This window comes from Cryptomeria japonica, chromosome 3 (genome assembly GCF_030272615.1).
Source record: "Cryptomeria japonica chromosome 3, Sugi_1.0, whole genome shotgun sequence".
NCBI lineage: Eukaryota > Viridiplantae > Streptophyta > Pinopsida > Cupressales > Cupressaceae > Cryptomeria > Cryptomeria japonica.
Window position 1 is genome coordinate 386,261,278 of NC_081407.1, and position 25,142 is coordinate 386,286,419.

Genomic DNA, 25,142 nt, shown 5'->3' on the forward strand with positions numbered 1-25,142 from the left:
TCTAGTCAATTATGTTGTAGCTTCCCTAGTAGTTATGCCATTTTTTTAATGAAAAATTTATAATAAAGTTTGTAATAGTGGGATTCAAACTCTATATCTTTCCATTTTAATCCATGAGGCGTGAAGGGCCACACAACACCCATTTGCATAACTAAAAAACACAACAATCATAAAAAATAATTTAGCAAATTTAGTTGGTCCAAAAGAACCTTAGATATTTATTAACAACTAAGGAAAGCTAATAAAAATAATGATGACTATGACAAAGCAACTAAATAAGCAAATCAAGAAGCATTCCCTAGGTACATATCTCAAATGTAAAACTCTCAATTTTGGGAACCATCTTGTGGTTGGCAAGGCAAGGGTAAAATGTTCCAACAATGATGATGAGAAAACAACTAAATAAACAAATCAATTAGCATTCCCTACAAGAATGTCCCAAACATAGAACTCTCACTTTTAGGAATAAAGACATTCTGTAGGTGGCAAGACAAGGGCAAAATGTCACTCATCCATCCCCCTTGACAACACCCATATAGGAGCCCATCCCCAAAATAGTTAAGCAAAGGATGCTCCTAGGGACATTCTCCTCTAAGGGAATGTCTAGGGGCATCTTGTCATCAACAAGGTCGCTAAAGGATGTGTAGATGTTCCTCAATCAACCCAAAGATGATAAGACATCTTTAAATCTTACCCAAATATAATAATTAAATAAAAATTAAACCTAAAACCTTAACCCCAAACCTAAAAAGGAGAGCCTCCCATATTAAAATAAATAAAAATCAAAAAAGAAAACTTACAAATATTCTAGCTCATGTTCTATTGCAATCGCCAAAAAGAAGAAGGAAGAGGAAGTCCCTTGCAAACTGTCAAAAGAAAAATGACATTTAACATATTAAAAAAAAGGTGCATGTGCCATGAAAGTCCATGTGGATTCAAATGCTATAATTTGGGCTTGGCAGCATTGTCCCTTGACCTCTCTAGGCGCTGCTGCCCCAAAACCTAGCTCGTTTTGAAAAACAAAAAATAAAGATTGTTTATGGTTGTGCCAAATTAAATTCCAAGAGATTGAATTCTATTTATACTTTTGGTTTGCCATGTCAATTGCAATCCCAGGTAATGCTACTATGGTTATAGTCACGTGATGTAAAAAGCATATATAATTATCTTAGTGAAGATGATTGAATTTGACATGTACATTGGCACTACAACTTCTTGTGGATCTCTTTGTCAAATTCTATTCTCTAGTGAATCCCTTACAATGGCAGCAACTTCTTGTGGATCTCTTTGTCAAATTCTATTCTCTAGTGAATCCTTGCCTACGAACATGATAATACCCCTAGCTAACATTATAAAATAACCCATTCAAAATGCATTTTGCATTGGTTATTTACCTTTATTCAGATGGTGAATGGGCACAAGTTTTATCGGCTTTGAAAACAACAATTGCAAAATCAATGCATTTGCTCAGATTGTTTACAGCATGGTTGACATTGAGACATTGCACAATGCGAAAGATGGTCCAACAAATTCTAACAGTGGAATCTTGGCCCACAGTACAATTTCCACTCAAGTTAAGGGTGAAGACACATTAAGATTCATTGCCTCTGATTCAAAATGTCATACAATAGTACAACTTTGTATGAATTTCATTTTCTTTTACTCATTGTTTACATAAATGATAAATTTCAGCTTCTTTTACTATTTTTTAAAATCAACTTCTCCAATATTCATTTTATATATTATTGTAATAGTTGTCCTCTCCTCTCCCCTCCCCATCGTCAAATTTTGCGAAAAGATTTGTCATCTGTTAGTGTTGGAAATAAGCCACACCCAGACCGACGATGGACTGGTCCAAGAGGGGCTAGTAGCTCAGTGGTAGAGCACTCCAGCAGCGTATGGAAGGTCCTAGGTTCGAGTCCTAGCTGGTCCATGTCTCAAAATGGTATCAGAGCCAGGTCCAAGCTAGGAGCCCCAAGCACACGAGAGGTGTGGCCTAAGGGGGGGTGTTGGTGTTGGAAATAAGCCACACTTGGACCGACGATGGACTGGTCTAAGAGGGGCCAGTAGCTCAATGGTAGAGCACTCCAGCAGCGTATGGAAGGTCCTAGGTTCGAGTCCTAGTTGGTCCATGTCTCAACACCATCTCTGAAACTAGTCCCCCTTGTCCTGGAGACTCCATGGAACACTAGAATCAATAAAAAGGTGGTATTGTATGTTATTTTTTTGGTATGCTCGATTAACCATGGGCAATAACTCTTATTGCCCTCCCAACCATAGACGATATATTCATCTCCCCCGAGCACTCTAATTTTTATTGATCTGCATATTTTGTTATATTATCCTTTGAATGAGATCACACATCTCATTATGTATATGTGAGAGGTGTCTATACACCAAGGGTCGCCACTCTTCCAAGTGGCACCAATCATTAAATTATTAGTATAATATAATAATTATTATATTATCATATAATATAATAATTATACATTATAATTATAATATAATTATATTATCACATAATAATATAATTATATTATCACATAATAATATGATTATATTATCTCATAATAATAATATAAATATAATCACAACCTTTGTGATATCAATGCTGGCTTGTGGATTCCGACCACAGCTACAATAAAATCAACACTCCCTCTTAGCTAGGGAGGAATCCTTCTCGATATTTATATTTAATGAAGCACTTCTTCATTAGGTCAGCCCAAACAAGGATTCGACTTTAGCTATAAACATTAACACTCCCTCTTAGCTAGGGAGGAATTGATAGGGAGGATAGTGTTGGGTGGTTGTTAAGCGGCTAGTATGTTTGCTTGGCAAAAGTTCCTTACTGTTTTCAAAGGTGTAAACCCCAAGGTCAAAGTGCAAATAGCTCAAAGGCAGTCTAACAACTCACCATGCTCCACTTCCCTATGTCAAACTCTCCTTGGTTACTCAAGGGCTTCAATCCCATAATCACTCTGGCTTGGTAAACTAACTCCTTATTCACCCTCTTGGCATTCATTCCTCTATCCCTGACCTGCTCCCTGACTGCACAAGGTCTCCTTTTATTGGTTTACACATTGATATCAAGTTTTGCTCCCAATGGTGTCTTTTGTCTTCTACGTTTTGAGATGTAGAAGTCCTCCACAAGTGCTAAAACTAAGTTTTTGGAGTCTACCACACAAAAAGTGTTAAATTCATGTGAGGACAACTTGTTTCAACTAGTATTGATGACTTTTGTGTTTTACATCCACCATTTGTGTACCCGATTTGACAAAAACTCAATTTTGAGGCCTAAAAAGGCTACAAGGAATTAGCCCTCCTTTTGGGGTTTTGTGCTCACCCTGCTCAAGCAATGGACTTCCAGACTAAAAGCATCACATATATGGATACCCTTTTGGGAGTTCTTGAAGATTTTCTGAGTTTTAGGGTTCCTTAAGCCTTCTCCATGACTGTCCCAAAAATGGGTGCAAAAAGAGGGTTTGCAAGGGTTTTAGTGGCAAATAATGACTAACAATTTGGAGACCTTCAAAATGGACCAAACAAACTTGGTACTACCATATTACTTGCTAAATAGGCCATGAAAAGACAGGTTTCACACCTTCCAAAGGTTAGGAAATAAAATTTACAAAAATTGCTCATAAGGCATATGCAACGTTGACAACTTTTCCCATAACTGCTGTCTACAAGCACATCTTTAGTATGAAAGCAATTACATTTCCAAACATGAGAACATGTCCATTATAAAAGACACATCAATATCACATTAGCCCTGCACAAAGACCATTAGGCAATTACAAACAAAGGTTTGTTCACTGTCAAGTCATTCATGACTGCACTTTTCTCTTTTCACTATTTTTTCCACTTTGGACCTGCACTTTACAATGTCAAAACTCTTATTTGAAGGTCTGTTTGTGCTTTCTTAGCACTGCTCTGCCTTCTTCATGCTTGATGTCCTTCATACCTGCCACTTGGAGAGGAGAATTTCATGTGCAATTTCAACAAACATGTAAAAATCAGTCATAGTTGATTGTGGCAGCAAATTTGCATTCCCAATCTTGCCTCAAAGATCATTGATTGATCTTGGCAACTCCAAACTCATAGATGACATAAAGAACACTCCTTGTGCTTGTTTGCAAGCAATTAGAAGGAGGTACAACAACCTTACAAGCTCCAATACATGATGGAGAGTAGGCTAATGAAAGAAAATAGACTCTAAAATAGTGAGTCACTGTCTTTTACAATATTTTCCAAGCTAAACATGAAAACATTCTCCTCTTGGCTTAGAAAGCCTCTTGCCTTGGCATGCAAACTTCTTCATCAAGGCAAGTCTATTCAACTTTTAAATGCACTTGCTATAGTAGAGCAAAGCATTAAATTCCTTCAAGACCCTAGCCAAATGGCACACTTGCCTAGGGCTTAATGGCCACAAAAACTCCTTACACCTGCATTCTTGAAAACAAAACAAGTGTTTACATAGTCTACAAGTTGACCAACTAGTTCTTGGGAAGCCATGAGCATTTTAGGACTCCAAGAAGCCAAGTTGGTCAAACATCCTTGCCAATTCCTAGACAAGGCAGTGAAACTGTCAAATCAAACTAATTTTGCCACAAACTCAAAACTTGATAAAATCGAATGCCACCAAAGGGAAAAGTTTAAGGAAACATATTAGAAACAGAAAATGCAAGAACAGTACGGCCAAGTACAGTTGGTGTACGGACTGCTGTTCACATGGAGCCAAAAACTAGAGAAAACCAAAAAAAACTAGTGTAAATTTGCAAAATTGCTTCTTCACTTCAAATGATCAACCCTTACAATAGTTAAAACAGGAGATTAAATACCTCTCCAAGTTGGTTAACCTCCTGTACGGACAGGTACATGTCCAAGGGCACTTAATTTTGACATTTTGATGCCTAAATGACAACTTTTGGTGCCTAGAAAATGCAAGCTTGACCACCAAAACTAACCATCACCTCAAAACACTTCTCATACCTAAAACCCAAACAAGAAACATGTCTAAAACCTTTTCAAAACAAAAACCACAAAAAAAACTCATTTTTCCATCATTTTGCTAGGCAACACCAAACTGGCAACTTTGAGCAAAAAGAAGAAAACAAGAAACCAAAACCCCATAATGAGTTCAAAACTCATCAAAACAACCTAGAACAACTTCAAAAACATCCTAAACAACTTTCCAACTTAAAACAACAAAAATCAAACTTGAGATGAAAATGAAGCTGAGAATGAAGCTAGGTGCTCCTGCACCAGGAATCCTTCTTGATATCTGAGTCACATAGTGACATCCACCATGGCTACTCCCAGAGGGTGGATCCATCATGGCTACACCCATGAGTGGAAATACAAATGAACACAACCACCATGGCTACTCCCATGAATGGTGAAAGAATAGATATCACCTCACCGTGACATCAACCATTATTGTGATGATTGACCACAATGGCTACATTCATATGTGGAAAGGAAAGATATCACCTCTTTGTGATATCAACCATCATGGCTTATCCATACATATCACCTCATGTGATATACACCATTATGGCTTATCCATAGATATCACCTCACATGATATCCACCATTATGGCTTATCGATAGATATCACCTCACGAGATATCAACCATTATTGTGAGATCGTCACCTCACAATGATGGTAAGATGCACAAGTGTTCATCATTGTGAGATTGTCACCTCACAATAATATTCACCATGGCTCATCCAAAGGGTAAACACACAAGTACAAGAAAATCATCACGGATTCTCTCACATGATGTTGTCATGGCGTCACACACATGACATCCACCATGGCTCATTCCAGAGGGTGGATCCACCATGGCTCATCCCAGAGGATGGAAATAAGGGTTTTCACCTCAAATCTCTCTCAAAGAGAAATGCATTAACAAGAGCTTATACTTTAAACTTCTCTCTCAAAGAGAAGAATGCATTAGTATATAAATAGATCAATGATGATGAGACTCAATCTTAGCTAGGGCTTCATTCTCCACCATACCAAGCTTATCTCGAAAGTACACAAACTTTATTTTGGAGAGAGGCTTGGTGACTACTCATCAGTACTAATGTATCTCAACTGAATAGCATTCCTTTCCACCATGTTTCTAACATAGTGATACTTGATCTCCACATGCTTTGTTCTGTCATGAAACACAAAATTGATAGAAAGCTTTACACAACTTTGATTATCACAATGGATAATTGTAGGCTCTAAGAATTGCCCAAACAATCCTGCAAGAAGCTTTTGAAGCCACACTGTTTTTCGTGTTCCCACACATGCTGCAATATACTCGACCTTTGTAGAGCTTAGCACCACTGAAGACTGTTTCCTGCTGCATCAAGAAGTCATGGCATAACTCAAACTAAAACAACAACCAGAGGTGTTCTTCCGATCAGTGGCATACCCTGCCCAATCGGAATCAGTATATTTGTTTGATTTCACACACGAACTGACTAAGTGCACTCACATCGGTGTAGACATAGACTTGTAAGCCAACATCCCAAATCTCTTCAAAAATGATGTGACTCCCTTTGAACCTGATATCAACCTTATGACCTCCTTGTCCAAGGTTGCTTCTGAAGCTGAAATGTCAAGCTCCCTCTGAATCTGAAATGTCAGGCTCCCTCTATCTGTTGATTCTTCCTCTTCGAAGAGACATCTCCAACCACCAACTCAATTTCATGGCAGCAACTTGTGATACTTCCTCACAGGATGTATCAAGCTCATCCACCCTTGAATGCAATCTCCATCCTCATCATTAATCAAACTCTTTGTATTTTGTTTATAATTAATATAAACACTTTCTTTGTTTTGACAAGTCATCGAATTAAAACAAATGGCAATCCTTTTGAGAGTCTTCTTATCAAAATGTGGCTTTACACAAGATAGCATCCTTTCATATTTAATTACACTTCCTTGTAATCAAACAAAATACTTCTGAATAAATCGGTTTCTTTCAAGGAATCACACTCTTCCATTTCTGATTTGAATTTTGATTAACATGAACTAATCAAAGTCTTTACATCCTTAATCTTTATCATTGTTCATGAAGTTGCACAAGTAGAATTCCACGATAATCTCCTAATTCAGTGTAGACTCCTTCACTCACTGGTATATTTGTTCTTTTGTACGTCTACCTTCCATAGAGTTCTGAAATAAACTCCAACGTCATATGAAGGAATTTGTATCATACAAGCGATGCCTTGATATAAATCACGTAAATAGCTACTCAAAGCTTGTCTCTATAATCGACTTTGTTGGTCTGCCATGCTTAGTCCATGACGTTGAAAATATATTCTAACTTTCCAATATATGAAGTCGGCAATATCTTCAAACTTATAATTGCTACTTTTAAACTTCTATATCATTGATTCCTTCATTATACAAGGTCGTTGTGATTCAAGCAAGTAATGGAAGACACAGAGAACAACTTATCCATCGAAACCTTACTCCTTCAATGGTTTTTGTCGTTGTTTGTAATATCTTCACCGCTGGCAAATATCTTTGAAAAATGGAGTTGATCATTTGTTTCTAGATCGATGTCACTATCACGTTGCCCAACATATGAACCAATTACGATCCTTAGTTTTATGCTATCTTTATGGATTAGAGATTGCCTTAGCCTTGTTTCACAGATCTATCCTTTTCATAGGGAGATACAAATTTAACTTTCTTCAACTGCTACATATTACAGACATATCAATAGTCGACAATTTTTAGCATATTAATTTTTTACCATATTTTCATCTCTAAAGTGCCTGTTTGTGTATGAACCAATAATATCTCATGGTAATCGCTCCTTAATACTCTTCTTCTCAACAACTTCAAATATTAAACTAATTTCACCTTGCTATTTTTCCTCTTTTGTCAGATGTTGCTACTGTATCAGGGTCTTTCCCAGGTTTTGTACCCGCTTTGATACCATGTTATTTTTCTGGTATGCTCGATTAACCATGGGCAATAACTCTTATTGCCCTCCCAACCATAGACAATATATTCGTCTCCCCCGAGCACTCTAATTTATATTGATCTGCATATTTTGTTATATTATCCTTTGAATGAGATCACACATCTCATTATGTATATGTGAGAGGTGTCTATACACCAAGGGTCGCCACTCTTCCAAGTGGCACCAATTATTACATTATTAATATAATATAATAATTATACAATATAATTATAATATAATTAATTATCATATAATAATAAAGTTATATTATCTCATAATATTAATATAAATATAATCACAACCTTTGTGATATCAATGTCGGCCTGTGGATTCCGACCACAGCTACAATAAAATCAACACTCCCTCTTAGCTAGGGAGGAATCCTTCTCGATATTTATATTTAATAAAGGACTTCTTCATTAGGTCAGCGCAAACAAGGATTCGACTTTAGCTATAAACATCAACACTGTAGATGAGGCTCTTTGGTGCTATGTTACACAGGTTGCAATCTGTAGTTCCAAAATTTGGAAGGCAGCAGTTAATTAACTATACTGCTCCATGGAGAATTGAGGGAATTTGATAAAATAACCACTATATTAATGACTATGAACCTATCACCTATAATGCAAACAGGAGCTGCGCTTATTGGTAGAGGACAAATCTTTGCAAAATGGAGAAATGTGATCTGGATACTCATAGTCTCATTTTCGTACACATTGCTTCTCTAAGAGGTAAGTATAACGGACAAAAGTAGCATTAGTTTAAGTAGCGAATGGAATCACTAGCAGATCTAATACTAAATCGTGAGTGTTCTTGTCAGTAACTGATAATCACATGATCATTGATCATTTGGAACACAAGAAACTACCCCATAACAAAAATTGTTGGAGTATACTTTGGATTTAATCACCTTTTGCATAAGATTCTTCTAATCTACCTCTAAACTTCCTTTTATCCTCATGAATATTATAAAAATCTGCTAGATATTCAAGGGCTTCTAAGTTACATTTACACACTTTCCACAAGGAATCAACTTCCCCATCAGAAACAGTGCCCCACTGCTTACAACTATCAAGGAAGTCCAGAAGTTTGGAATAGAATCCATCATAACTTATCAATATGAATGGAACAGGGTACTTTGACCCAATTCTTTCCAGTTGGAAAAGTGTCAGGATCTCAAAAATCTCATCTAAGCTACCTATACCCCCCGGTAAACCAATAATCGCTGTATGGTCTACAAGATTGTTTCTCATGGCTGCATCAACTAATCCATGCTTTCGTGCTGAAAAGAATCTGCGACACAAAATCAAGACACATCAGCTGATTAGAATATACCACTGGAATAGCAGAAGCATATCAAATAAACTAAGAAGGAGATTAAGAAAAAAATTCTTGGTTTGTTAGCATAAAGAGTGACAAGCCTGCATGTGAGATATGTCTCTGAAGGAAGATAAGGATGAAAGTTGGAGCTTGTCCACTCTCCAGCTTCTTGTGCAATTTTAAGTCCTCCAACTGGTTTCTCTGCCTTTAGTGCGCCCTTGGTAACTGCATCCATCAATCCCGGTCCAGCTCCTGTCCATGAAGTGCACCCTAAAAGATCTGCTGTCTGTCGAAATAGGCCATTTTATTTTAACTTCCATCTAGCTAGCTCATTTAAACATAGCAGTTAAACATGATTTTTCAAAGGACATTAGAAACGACATGCCCTTCATAACATGTTAGGGACAGCTCTTATTCTAAATACAGATAACAGTTACAGGTTATGATTTAATGCCAGAAGGAAGCACATTTTCAAACAAGTTTTTATAGAAAAAGTATTGCTTTGCCCATAAAGCGATAAGTCTGCAATCAGGCTACTTGTAAGCAGACAACTTTTACCTTTTTATTTTTAAAATTATGTCATCTTCATCGTTGTCTACAACTCTAGACACTCAAGGCTATTTGACATTAGCCTCACATCCATAGAGTGTCAAGTACGTGACAAAGAAGAACCCATCCTATATTTTTATCTGTCCCCAAAGGTTAGGCATCATATGCGTACAAAGCTTTGGATTTCCTATTGCCATGTCCTGATCAGTTGAGGATTTATCTCTCTGCATAATGCAGTAGTAGCACTTTTCAAAGGGATGACAAGTGACCAAACTTAAAGCTCCGTGCCATGAAAGAAAAAATGAAGTGCCACAATGTTTTAATTTCTCCATTGAGCATTACACCATTGTTGCTCAATAGTTCCATGCAGATATAAAACTATCTTATATAATAGAGATGATCGCTGGGAAACAAGATTGATATGTAAAATTTGAATGATGCAAAAAACTCACATGGATCGCAAATATTAATCACATGGCTATAGCACAACCTTCGTTCAAGAGTTAATAGAGTCTATTACTTAATGGAATAATGGGACTCGAAGTGATCCTAATTTGAATGGGAAAGGAAGGTTTGGGAATCCCCTCTTGAGAATTATGTGAAAATGAACTTTGATGGGACTTCTAGCAGTAATTCAGGTAGTGCTGGGGCAATTATTAATTGACTTAGGATAATTACTGGCTTCACATTGTTAAAAACAACACATTCTTTACTTTTAGCATCTTTTAAGTGTCCACCACATTCGTACCATGGGTACCTATAAATTGAAAAACCTACCTATATATTTATGATAGGTTAAAGATTTGGCTGAACTATATAAATATAATCTTTAATCTACTTATACTAGACAATATACATGCAATCCAGAGACATTAAATCTTTGTAAATGTATTAAACATGTATATATTTATGATTTTTGTATGTTTTTGTACAGAAATATAAAAAATGTGCCCACCCCCCAAAAAATGTTGCCATAGTATCGCACCTGAAACCCTGTACCCAAACCGGTAACTTAGATTTTAAACATTGAAGAAAGATCTGGATATCAATGAAGAGGTAAGGGGGGTTGATATCTAAAACAAACAGAAGAAGAGAGGAAAAATAGCATGTAGAGACTCGATAAAAAGAAACATACTCAAGAATAGAGTATATAACAGGAAATTATCAGGTCACATACATTTTATGTTAAAAATAGGTTGAAGACAATGAAAAATAAATTCTACATAATAATAGAAATTGGATGCAGTGAATAGTTAAAGAAGATGCTGAGAACAAAATGAGAAATGATCATGTTGGGATGGTTTCCAATGAGTAGAATGCAAATGAGAAGGAAAAACACATTTTCTGAATGTTTGAGCAGCTGACGTCAAGGTCAATGGGAGCTGCTTAGACTATCAGTGTGTTCGGCCTAACCTAGTGTGACAAAATCTGATAAATATGCTGAGAACAAATATTAGCCTTCTCAAATAACTATCCTCCTTACAAAGTTTTTTATATTTAGTGTTTTCATAAATTCTTAAGTTCATGCACACAAACCAATAGTCCATAAAGACATAAAGACCTAAAGTTAATGTTTGTTAATAGAGAGAAAATCACAAAGTTGAAAAACCATCAAGCAATTTTTGCACAATCTATAAACAATGAGGAAAATATTTTACTGTGTTATACCTCTCTTCCAAGCTCCATAGCCTGCAAAAAGTGGGGATGGTCTTCTTTTGTTCTTGAAGAACCGAGGTACACCACTCCTCTTCCAAGTCTATGAACAAGCTGATAGCATTTTTTTATCTCTTCATAAATCTGAAAATATTCAAAAAAAGCATAGCATACTGTTGTTACTATTTAGTATAATTAAATAAGCCAACCATAAGAAGACTAATAATTAACTCGAATGGTTAAGAGGATTAGTTTTGTATTTATTCTACATATTTATAAGTTGGTCGGTACGAAAGAACAAAAAATTTGTATTAACACTGAATTAATATAATGTCCAGAGTGAGGAAAGGATCCATGGGTTAAAATTAAATTGTGCTAATTTCTTGCATATCAACTTTTCAAACCACCAAAGTGCCTTACATAATTATTGGATTGATGTCTTAATCAGATTGTCGTATGATTACTGGATTAGTACCATAATTCATCCAATAAAAAGTCTTGCCACAGTGAGGTATTTAATTGAACTTAGATGAATAAAAGGGAGTAACATAAAAATCGGAACAAAGGCTTATCCAAATGGATTGCTCATAGTTTACAAACTAAGGAGATGATTGTTAGATGGGAATCAATGATCTATCGCTAAGACTTGCATTAACTTAACAAGGCATTATACATGGAAGATTATAGCAAAATTACATACAAACTGACATGATAAAACAGTTTGAACAAAGGCAGCCTTTAGAGGAGGCGACAGATATTCATATATCTCAAATCTCCAAACAGTAGAATCTTTTGTAATGTCCCCTACTTGGAAGCTGTCATGTTTTCAACAATTATCATACATTACTGAATGCATTATCAAGTTATTATGCTTTTTTTCATTTAATTCCATATTTTATAATTCATAGCCCTCTATATTATGATCTAACCTTGTTACTACCTAACCCTAAGGGAGGAAGGGGTAATTATGTTACCAGGGTGCTGAGAAACCAAACTACAACAGGCTCCCTCAAGGATTATGGATGCAGGCCCTTACCCCATCTCGGGACTACTCCCTCAAGGTTTATGGGACACTGATCCTTACCCCATCTCGGGACCACCTAATTGGTTGGAATTAGACTGCCTCTCCCTTAGCAGAAATCTAACCCATCCTCCATAGGCATTAGCAGAAGTAACAGAGATGAGATCAGAAATATGCGAGTTTCTTCTAATATTTAGTTACATGAGAATTCCTTAAAATTATGAGATCTATTACTGACACTACTAATGAATAACCAGATTTCTTTAGGAAAATATTTTATTTTATCTATGCACTTAACCTTATTCTGTGAATTATATTTATCTATTAATACAATAAATCAATATTGTAGACATCAAAGGGATTACCCAGCATACCAGGCTGTATGTCAAATGCTTTATTCAGCAATCAATATATTAACCAGAATATCAATCTCCTTATTCGATGCCCCTTGAATCCCCCCATTCCAATCTCCCTCAAATACTTATGTATTTAAAAAAGAGATGACCTTGTGGAAGGAGGCGTCTATCCAAGGAGATGTGTCCCATTATTTGCTAATAATCAATTTGCTTCTTGAGTAGCCACATAACTAAGCTGACTCCTTAATATGGGTTTTAATATTTGTTTCGATTTCTTTAGCAAATCATTTAAATCACACCCTTCCATGGTAATCGAATGTCTTAGCTTAATTGTGGATTGCTGTTTGTCCATTATTTTATTGTTTGTTAAAAGTTAAAACAACTGGATATAGTAGCTGCTTGTATCTTCTCTTAACAAGGACGGAATACCTAAAGTATTAACATCGCTGCCTTTGTCAATAATATCAGTCCTCCTTATTTGCTGACTTCAGTATTTACTTTTGCAACACTTAGTCGCTGCTTTTTTAACAGTTTCTAATATATTCTATAGTGGTGAATTATGGATAACTAATCATAATGCAATTGTAATGATTACTTCAACCAATAGTTAGTTTCCCTGTCACTTAACTCTTAACATACTAGGAACATTACTGCGAGTATGATGTCATCGATAGGTCTTCTGATTGTCTTCGTAATCCATTGGGGACAATATGGTTGATATAATGATTGTTCTTCCTTAACATGAGAGTCCTCCTTGCTTAATGTAACCATGACTATCAGCTGTGATATATATCTGTAATATATATGACAATTTTCTGATTTATATTGTCTTCTGTGTGGCGGGTCATGACATCTTTGGAGTAATTACAATGTTACAAAATGGCAAGGGACTAAGGACGGCCTCATTGAAAGTTTACACCACAAAACAAAGTGAGACTGCTAACATCTACTTATAGGATAAACTCTTTTGCCATTCTTCAAAATCTACTTGGACATAAGAGATAACCTAAATTAGAGAGGAAATGACATAAGGAGAGGGTGAACAAAAAAGGAAAACACAACAAAAAACTAACAAAAGGAAAGACATACCTACCAAAACCCAAAAATTAGACTCTTCTGTTGTTGTTGTTATTCACAATCAACTTCCAATCTATTGTGGGAGATCACTTCATAAATGCCATAGGCGGAGATTTAATAGTGAAGCATTTGAATAAAAAATTACTGTTCCAATTATGGTGATGGAAATTGCGTTGGAGGTGGTAGAAAGAGATCCTTCAATTTGTTCCATTCCACTTCATCTATCCATTCCACCTCTCATGGTTATGAATGAGATGAGTAGCTTTTTGAAAATGCCCTCATAATAGGTAAATGCTTCATCATAGCTTGCATGTTACCCCTTAGAAATGACATTGGAGTTGTAGTATGCCTTCTACACACTTTTAACAATTTCAATTTTCGCCAATTAATCCACAACTGTATGCCCCTCATCTAGCACTGAGAGGAAACCATTGCCAAAAATATCATTGATTCAATAGACTAAGTCCTTTGGAAGCCAATTCATAGTTTTTGATTCATCATCAATCTATGCATTTGAAAACAACTACTACTCTCCTATGATGAGAGACAATGACAAGACTATCTCAAGATGGAAATCCACCTTGCTTGACCTTGGCATCAGTACCCACTTTTAACCTATGGAAAAAAATGCTCTGCCTCCAAGAGTCTTCTAGCGAGTTTTCTTGGTCTAGCTATCTTCTAAGAAAAATTCCATACAAATCTCTAGATGGCTAGCAACTAGACTAAAGTTGGTTCCTAAATCATTGAGTTAAGGAAGATCTGTATTAAGTTTTAACTATAGCTGCTAGCCATCCTTTCTGAGTACTTATGCCTAGGATTTGAGACTAACCTATTGTTTGATCAATTTGCCTCACTTGGCAGTGAGTTCCTTTTCTCAAACAAGGCCTTCTTAAACACAAGGTGGTCATCGCAGTCCTTCAGTAGCTCTTTCTATAGTTGCTGGTTTTATTGCTCAGATGTTTGATACTTATCTATACCTTATTTAAATAATCATCTTGCCTCACTAAGTTGGCCTTTCAAAGGCCCAAAATCATCACAAACTAAACCATGTCATATTTGAAAGAAGTTAAAATTAGTTGCAAGTCCCCTAGTCCCAAATCCTTTTTCTTTCTCAACTTCGCTACATATCCTAGCAAGCTATAAGTCTTCAGCTTGGGGTCATAAGTAAGCTTGAAATCAAACTTCAGCTCCATCTTCTAGTCTTGAGATGCCCAAGATGTCCACAAATAATCTTAAATATCCTTGGGGATCTCATGGTGCTTCTCTCTAGATATCAATATAAGTGTCGATGTCTTTTTAATAGTCAAGAAACAATGGTTGAACTAGGAGAGATGAGAGGTTTAGTGGCTGGTGTCTCCTTTTCTTCTCCTTGAGTGGCCTTGAGGTTCATGCTACTAGAGAATAGATGGGTGGATGTGAATATGAGCAAATCATTTATTTCTACTTCTAGAAATGGGGTCAAGAAGAATATAAATAGGACTCCAAAACCTAAAAACTCCTTTCCAAAATAGCCAACATCACTAGGGCATTCACTAATGCATAAAACTTATTTTATGTATTATCGACCTAGCCAACGACTTAAAGGAATTAGGTTCTAGAAGGAAAACAAAAAGGTCTAGATAACTCTAAAGGAGTTTTAGAGTATTAGGACACCAAATGAGGACAATATAAGGAAATCTAGGGGGCAGGTGTTTGGCAAAAATGAAAGTACTAAAAAGAATGTGACAAAGGCAATAATAATTACCTACAATACACCTCTCAACAAGTAGCTATGCCAACCCACCCTAATCCCTATTTGGAGTTTTTAATGTGCTTAAAAGTCTTAACAAAATAAAATATTAGTAAGGTCATTTTCAGGGTTATAGTCTCATTTTCTTCTTCTCAAGAGGCCTTGAGCTTCTTGTTGCTAGGGGACTTAGAATGTGTTGGTACTCCAAGCTCATTGCCTACAATTCTAGAGAATTATCCAAGGTTGAATCCTTGGAATGCCAAGCCAAGCATCAAACAAAGTTCATGATCAAACCTTAGGTGGATTTGGGCCATTTGACAAGAGCAAATAATTCTTCTATGTTTTAGGCTTTGCTAGACTAGAGAGAATGTTCCATGAGACTAAAAGATAATAATGAGAAATCATGGAACAATGCCACACAAATGAGCTATACCCTATGCATGAGGATAACCATATAACTTGTCACTAATTACTCTTCATACTAATTGACTAGAATTGCAAGCTAGTATCTCAAAAATAGCAAATAAAACAATCCAAAAAAGAAAGGTTTGAATATAATGATGTTTTCTAAGAAAGAACTCCATAAATATGTCAAATATAGTCTCCTAGGAGCACTTGCACTTTGGTAAGAACACCTAAACTAAACCTAAAATTTTATGAAAGATGTTTTCAGTTCTATAAACTTGGTGGGATGCATACTTAAGATTAATGCCTAATACATTAGTGACAACATCAAAGATTAGCAGACAAAGAACTGCTATAAATTATATGTCAGATGTTGAATATGACTCAAATGAAGCAAGTGAACCAAAGATTGCCTATAGATCCCACTAAACGAAAACAAAGGACTAAAGAAACATCAAATAACAAGAAAATCCTTAGTGGTCCACAAACGATCTAGTGCATCCCTTATATTAGTTTGAATATAGTTTTACATTTAGTGGCCATGCATTTTTCCGAAAAAGGGTCCAGTCTTAACACCAAAGAATAATGCAGAATTAATAAGAGATAAGTAAATGTGACCCTAGAATCACAAAAATAATTGCTCTCAATAATGCTATGCTAACCATGGAGTGCTTCTTCCTACTAGGAAGTTTCACGATTATTAATCCTTTACAACTTTATAGACAACAAACAATTTACATAGACTGCAACCTAAACTATGCAACACTTGACACTTGAGAATATGCACTAGGAAACACTGATAACCAAAAGAGGCAAAAAGATCAGCTAAAAATCCCCCACTTAGAGAAAGGAACTCTAATTTATTGCAAAGGTGAAAAGGCTCACTAGTGTCCCTTCTTTACATTCCATGCATGAGAGCGCTTTCATCTATGGCCCACAACAAACATCTTCAATGTTGATTTGGCATATAGAGTGGCAATCAAGAAAGTTTTAACATCTTGCCCCATGCTCTTCATTGATGGTTGCAGTAGTTTGAAAATATGATAAAACTTATTAATTGATCATTCATAGTTATTGCAATTATCATGATGTTACTTGCATTCCTACAAAAATGGCCTAGATTGCTTCTTACCATGCTTGCATGCAATATCCCCTTACCTGTTTTTCAAATTTTTCAGTTTTCAAACACCACAAAGCACCCATTAGGGTTAGGAAGATAATTAAAACACTACTGAAAGGTAACCCTTCCACTTTCTGATCACCAAGAGCCCAGTGTGGGAAGGTGAGAGCATACGGTGATAAGGGGATCGTTAGCTTCAATAATCCACTGGAAATTACAATGCTGGGCGGCAAGTTGGCCCCTTCCGCTTGTCCAGCGGGTAATATAAATTTTAACAACAATTTGGCGGTGTAACCAGCCAATTACAAATCCAAAATGATTGAAGTAATCAAAAAATCGCTCAACCACTTATTTAGCAGGAGGATTGGAAATAACAATAACTATCTACTCAATCGCTTATTCAACGGGAGGACAGGAGTACAATGAAATAAGATAGGCAGCCAAGCCAGCGTCTTCCACTTATTTAGCGGGTATTATGAAGCACTCCAAAAATAAGATAGTTGTTAGTATTACTAATCAGCTTTACATTACATAGCATGAATTTTCAGATTAAGATATCACTGTCCGACGCTGCAAATGATGTGTTATGCACTCCAAAAGCTCCAATAGACTAACTACTCCCAAAACACACTTCACACTCCAAATTTCAGAATCTGATATGCAAGAACAGCAAGCTGGATAATGCAGATCAAAAACACTAAACCGCATGAATTCACTCCTAACTCAAAACCCAACCAAACAACTTCAAAACACATTCAAATGGACCCTAGACATGAGGTGACAGAGATAGAACAGAGAAATAGCAACAAACATTGCACAAACCAATGACACGCAACCCAAGGCACCTCCCAGCATGGTACGGCTAGGGCAGAAAGTTCGATTTGCAATACAAAAATCAAGAATCCAAATTAAGAGCTGAAAATTGACATGAAGAATCGCCTAGGGCATAAGGAAAGGTTGACGGAATACCCAGAACCATTGGAGATCCACACAGAGACTTATGAATAAAACACACCTACAGCCACACTGAAAACCAGCAACCTGCGACTCACACAAACCACGCCAAAAATTAGAAAACATCAAGCATACATTTCTCAATGAACTCTATCTATTCTCTTGAGTGAAGAATAGTCACATAGCCTCAACTAGAAGCTATCTTTCAAGTGAGAAGCTAAGAATTCAACTTGGAGGTAAGCATTCCTTGAAGCATTCAATCGAAATTCTGGCAGCACTTTGTTGCAATATTCATAGATACCCCAAAATGAGAGCCCAAGGCCTTTATTTATAGCCTCTCACCAAGCCAAATTCAAATTCAACTTCACTCCAAATGGCACCCAAATTCACATGACCTTTCATTTCACCTCCTTGGCATATGGCGCCCAACTCCTATCCACCCTTAGTCGCCATCCTTTTTGATAAATATAAGGCTTATAAAATAACTTTGATATAATTGCATTTTGGCATCCCATTAAGGAGGTTAAATATTTCACCCAAATAGACTTAGGATAAAAAATAATATTTCCCCTCTCCAAGTCGTCCAAGTCTAAATAAAATATGTGTAAGCCTTAATTAATAAAATATACCTTTTTTCAATTACTAACAACTACCAACATTGAGCTTAGGCCAAGGTACTGAACTACATTGCTAAAAATAGCCATCTCAGCTGGAACACAAGAACCTACCAAAAATAGTACTTACTATAAATAGCATACTGCTAAAAATAGTAAGTGTTTCCAAAGTGATTTTGACCACATTTTGAGAAGTCGTCACAACTTACTAAAAATGGTAAGTCTAGACTCTAGAAAAAGTCTTCAGATTGATTTGCATGTTATACTATCGCGAAGCTCTCAAAAAACCCAAGAAAACCTAGAGAAATAAGTTACCTTCGCCTCCACTTACTAAAAATAGTAAGTTTGCCAAACTTCACTGCTTGCTATGCATGTACCATCATTGCGAAGCTTTCCGAAAACCTAGAAGAAATCTAGAACCAAAACTGACAAACTCCAACATGCAAGCCATAAAAAATGTTGAACATCCTCCCAGAGGTAGGAAACCCTAATTGCTGCTTCCGACTAGCCTACAAGTCTCCGGGATATGCTAACGGTCAACTAAGTAGATTACTGCTGAGAAGGGGACATTACAATCTGCCCTCCCCAAGATTGCTTGTCCTCAAGCAACCACAAGTTAGGATGCTACAGAATCTCCTCATTCTCCCAAGTAGCATCCTCCACAGGCAAATTCTTCCACTTCACCAAATACTCTTTGATTGTTCTTCTCCTCAAAGAGCGTTCTCTGGAATCAACACCAACTTTCCTTCCTCATCCAAGGGAGGTAAATCTAAAGAGACCACAACATTGTGTCCAAGTGCCTTCTTGATGCGTGACACATGGAAAACATTGTGCACCTTGCTACTCGCTGGTAGCTCCAACTCGTAAGCCACTGCACCAACTCTCCCGATGACTCTAAACGGCCCATAGAAACGTGGCTTGAGTTTCTCTGCTCCACTCTTCTTGAGAGTAGACTGTCTGAAAGGTTGAAGTCTAAGATAGACCATGTCTCCAACCTCAAATGAACGCCCTACACTATGCTGATCAACATACAACTTATGTTGATTTTGTGCAATCTGGAGGTTATTCTTCAAAGCCTTCAAAATATCTTGACACTGTTGCACCATGTCCTTGGCTTAGGGGCTTTGCTATCACCAAACATCAAATCAGCAAAGCTAGGGGCGTCATATCCATAGAGTGCCATGAAAGGAGACATCCTAATGGATATGTGGTAGGAGGAATTGTAGCAGTACTCCCCTAAATGTAGCCATCTCACCCATGCTTTATGTTGCTCCGAGATATAATCACTGAGATAGCCTTCCAACCACTTGTTCACGATCTCCATTTGCCCATCAGTCTATGGGTGATAACTCATGCTTGGAGTAAGCACTGTACCACACAATCTGAAAACCTCTTGCCAAAAGGTGCTTAGGAACTTGTCCCTATCACTTCCAATGTTCTTTGGCAACCCATGTAGTCTAAACACCTCATGAAAGAACACATCAGCAACTTGAGCTGCTGTAAATGAGCTAGTGAGGCAAAAAAACGAGCAAACTTGGTCAATCTATCCACCACAACATAGATACAGTCTTTGCCATTAGCTCTCGGCAACCCCGTGATGAAGTCCATTGAAATACTTTCCCACTTTTGATTGGGAATAGGCAAGGGTTGCAACAAACCAGCTGGAAGAGTGTGCTCATTTTTGTTCATTTGACAAGTATGACACTCCTTAATATAGCTCAACACTTCATTTTTCAACCCCTTCCACAAGAACCTCTCATGAATCTGCCTATTGGTCTTGAAATAACCTGGATGACCAACAAGAGGAATGTCATGGAAAGTCTGCAAGATCTTCTCCTTGAGCTTAGATTCAGGCAACAAAAAGATTCTCCCCATCAACCACCTTGTACCTTTCATCATGAAAAGTACCCTCAATAATGCTGGTAAACTAATTTTTGGCATAATCAGCAAGCAACAAGTTCTTCCAATCAGCAGTAAGCTCACACAATGAGCTCAAATGGGACCTTCTTGAAAGTGCATCAGCTACAATATTGTTCTTGCCCTTGACATACTCAATGTCGAAATCGTAAGCCTGTAGCTTACTTACCCACTTCTGCTACCTTTCATTCAAATCCTTTTGGTGCATAACGTGTTTGAGACTGTTAAGATCTATCTTGACAACAAATTTGCTCCCCACCAAGTATTGCCTAAACTTGGCCAATGCGTGCATGATTGCAAGCATCTCCTTGTCATAGATAGAATAAGTTCTTTCAACTCTTAATTTTCTACTCTCAAACACAATTGGATGCTTCTCTTGCATCACAACAGCACCAATACCTTCCTAATGCATCACATTGTAGCTCAAAGGGCTTGTTGAAATTTGGTATAGCCAAAATAGGGCATGAGCTAATAATCTCCTTGAACTTGTCAAACACTACTTGTGCCTCTTCTGACCATACAAAAGCTCCTTCTTAATGAGATCCGTGAGGGGGGCAGCCATCTGAGAGTAGCCCTTCACAAACCTCCTGTAGAAGCCACAAAGACCCAAGAACTCCTTCGGATCTGTCAAGTTCTCAAGTGGAGGCCAATCAACTATCACCTTGATCTTCTCAGGATCAACCTTAACTCCTTCTACACTGATGATATGGCCGAGGTAAAGCAACTCCTTCATCCCAAATTCACACTTAAGACTCTTTGGCAAACAATGACTCAGATTCCAGAATGTTGAGTACTTCCTCCAAGTGCTTCAAATGCTCCTTTCTTGACTTACTAAAATGAGGATGTCATCAAAGAAGATAAGCACGAACTTCCTCAACTATTTCTGAAAGATCATGTTCATACAGGATTGGAAGGTAGCAAGAGCATTAGTCAACCCAAAGGGCATGACCAGAAACTCAAAATGCCGAAAGTGGCATCTAAAGGTTGTCTTCTCAATATCAGATTCCCTCATTCTAATTTGATGATAGCCGGACCTGAGATCAATCTTAGAAAAGCAAACAACACCATGTAGCTCATCAATGAGCTCATCAATCCTAGGAATAGGGTACCGATTCTTGATGGGTTTTTTATTGAGAGCTCGGTAATCCATGCACATGCGCATGGTCCCATCCTTCTTCTTCACTAGCACCACTGCTGAAGCAAAAGGGCTCTTACTTGGCCGGATGTATCCCATATCCAAGAGTTCCTTGATAGCTTTCTCCATCTCATCCTTTTGTTTCTTTGGATACCAATATGGAGTTTTGATGACCGGCTTAGCTCCTTCTTCTAGTTTGATGATATGCTTAGTCCCTCTATCAGGAAGTCTCCTAGGGGGTGGACTTTCAAAAATCTTACTCCTCTTAGTGATCAATTCTTGGATATCAGGAGGATGGTGTCTCTTTTCTTCTATTGGGTTGGATGGCATGATCATGTCAGATCAGCCTCTCCATCCTCTTCAATGACATAATTCGAGGGCCTCCATTAGACATCCCTCTTAACACCACTCTCTTCCCTTCGGACAAAAACTTCAACTCCATTGTTTGTAGATTGAGAGTGATCACACCAAGAGATCGCAGCCATTGTATGCCAAGCACTGCATCATCAGTTCCTCCAATGCTAACCACAAAGAAGTCATCCTTGACTTCATAATTTCCCAACTTCAAAGACATGTTAGAGACCATCTGGTTGCAAGAGATGGTAGAACCATCTGCCACCATTACTGTGAATCCTTCAAACTCATCAGTTACAAGGCCTCTCTTCGCAACAATCCTTTCATCTATGAAGTTATGAGTGGCTCTAGTGTCAATAAGAGCAAAAACTTGGTGCTCTCCAAGCACTCCCCAGACTCTAAATGATTCATTTTTATGAAGACTAAATAGTTGAGCCACTACACCCCTATCTTCATGGCCATCTTCAACCTCTTCTGGAACCTCTTAATACTCACTTTCCCCTGTTTCAGTCTGTTGTTCTGAATTTTCAGAATCTGATCCATCAACAAAATAGGCTTCCATACAATGCGCATTGCCCTTTCCATAACACTTGTGACCCGAGGCCCATGGTTCCTTGCAAGAGTAGCACGGATTCTTCCTCTGAAGCTCTCTTCACAGCTCATCATCAATCCTAGAAGGAAACTTCTTGGACTGATTTGGAAATTTATTCTTGTCCTTTCGAAAAGGGAAAGGCTTGGACTGAAATGACTTAGGAGCAGCCAACTCCATACTTCTTGCCTTCTTGATTGCTTCAGCCAAGGTGGGTGTGTCAAAGGCTTTAGCCCAACCTTTCAAGGGTTCTTCTAGTCCTTCAATAAATAGGACCACTAGCCTCTTCTCAGAAATACTGGTAACCATCACAGAAAGTCTTCGAAAATCAGTTATATAATTGTCCAAGGAACCTTGTTGTTTTAGCTGTGCAAGCTCATGGAATTTCACCTCAGGATCCTTAGTGTCAAATCTTTCAATGAGCTTGTTGGTGAGCTCAATATAGGTGTTAATTGAGCTATGGCCAAGGGTGACCAACCCATGATACCACCACTCGTGAGCAGCTCCATCCAAGTGCAAGGTAGCAAACTTGATAGCATCTTCCTCCGGCATTGATCTCAAAGACAAGTAACTGTCCAGTTTTTGAACCCAAGCTCTAGCGGAACACTTATCACTCCCATCAAAGTGGGCTAGAGTCATCTTTTCAAGGGCTTGTTGGTAGTCTCTTGGAGCATGAGGGCAGTTATCATATCTTCTAACTCTCTTCATCTTTTGATTCATGAACTAATCCAAGGTGAGGATATCCCGGATCTCAGTAGGGAGGGAAGCATATTCCATGTAATTATTCCTTATTTCATCAGCTATAGGAATCCCAACTTCAACTTGTGGTGCTTCCTTGGGTATGAAGATAGGTTGCAAAAGTCTAGAGACTAACCCTCCAAGAATTTCGTCATTAGGACCTCCTTGGTTACTCCCTTGATTGCTTCCATTTCCTCCAGGAGTGTTAGAAGTGCTAGCTTCATGGCCATTAGTCGGTTGGTTAGGAGTTCCAACAACATTCTGATTAAGCTTACCCAATAATTGTGACATCATATCCATCATGGCATTAAACTGTCTTTCTGCTCTGGCATCAGGAGCCTCATTCTTTTCTGTCGTTCGCTCTGCCATAGTGTCAACTGCTGATTCTCTGTTTCTGAATACCTCAGAAAAAGTCTCTTCAACCAGCACTGTTGGAATATGATACTATTGTCTCTTCTACTCACTGTTGTGGTAATGGACTTCTTTGTCACTCATGGAGAACTTTGATCAACTGAATGCATAGGCTGGCAAGAAAACCAGCTCTGATACCACTGCAATATCCCCTTACATTTTTTTCAAATTTTTCAGTTTTTAAACACCACAAAGCACCCATTAGGGTTAGAAAGATAATCAAAACACTGCTGAAAGATAACCCTTCCACTTTCTGATCACCAAGAGCCCAGTGTGGGAAGGTGAGAGCATACGGTGATAAGGGGATCGTTAGCTTCAATAATCCACTGGAAATTACAATGTTGGGCGGCAAGCTGGCCCCTTCCGCTTGTCTAGCGGGTAGTAGAAATTTTAACAACAATTTGGTAATGTAACCAGCCAATTACAAATCCAAAATAATTGAAGTAATCAAACAATCACTCAACCACTTATTCAGCGAGAGGACTGGAAATAACAATAACTATCTACTCAACCGCTTATTCGGCAGGAGGACAGGAGTACAATGAAATAAGATAAGCGGCCAAGCCAGCCTCTTCCACTTATTCAGTGGGTATTATGAAACAATCCAGAAATAAGATAGCTGTTAGTACTACTAATCAGCTTTACATTACATAGCATGAATTTTCAGATTAAGATATCACTGTCTGATGCTGCAAATGATGTGTTATGCACTCCAAAAGCTCCAATAGACTAACTACTCCCAAAACACACTTCACACTCCAAATTTCAGAATCTGATATGCAAGAACAGCAAGCTGGATAACGCAGACCAGCAACACTAAACCCCACGAATTCACTCCTAACTCACTCAAAACCCAACCAAACAACTTCAAAACACATTCAAATGGACCCTAGACATGAGGCGACTGAGATAGAACAGAGAAATAGCAACAAACATTGCACAAACCAATGACACGCAACCCAAGGCACCTCCCAGCATGGTACGGCTAGGGCAGAAAGTTCGATTTGCAATACAAAAATCAAGAATCCAAATTAAGAGCTGAAAATTGACATGAAGAATCGCCTAGGGCATAAGGAAAGGTTGACGGAATACCCAGAACCATTGGAGATCCACACAGAGACTTATGAATAAAACACACCTACAGCCACACTGAAAACCAGCAACCTACGACTCACACAATCCACACCAAAAATTAGAAAAAATCAAGCATACATTTCTCAATGA

General features: G+C 37.7%; 1 protein-coding gene across 2 annotated transcripts in view; it reads right to left on the bottom strand.

Moving 5' to 3' along the window:
• Positions 1 to 8,653: 8,653 nt before the first annotated feature.
• Positions 8,654 to 25,142, bottom strand: part of LOC131044738 (uncharacterized) — a 41,156-nt gene continuing 24,667 nt past the window's right edge. The window contains exons 2-4 of one of the 2 annotated variants that reach the window (XM_057978139.2): positions 11,514 to 11,642; positions 9,398 to 9,582; positions 8,654 to 9,269 (exon numbers count right to left, since the gene is read on the bottom strand). In XM_057978139.2, the coding sequence (XP_057834122.2) occupies positions 8,879 to 9,269; positions 9,398 to 9,582; positions 11,514 to 11,642 (705 nt within the window). In that variant the 3' untranslated portion in view covers positions 8,654 to 8,878. The remainder of the gene's footprint in view (positions 9,270 to 9,397; positions 9,583 to 11,513; positions 11,643 to 25,142) is intronic. The other variant, XM_057978140.2, reaches the window with a different exon arrangement.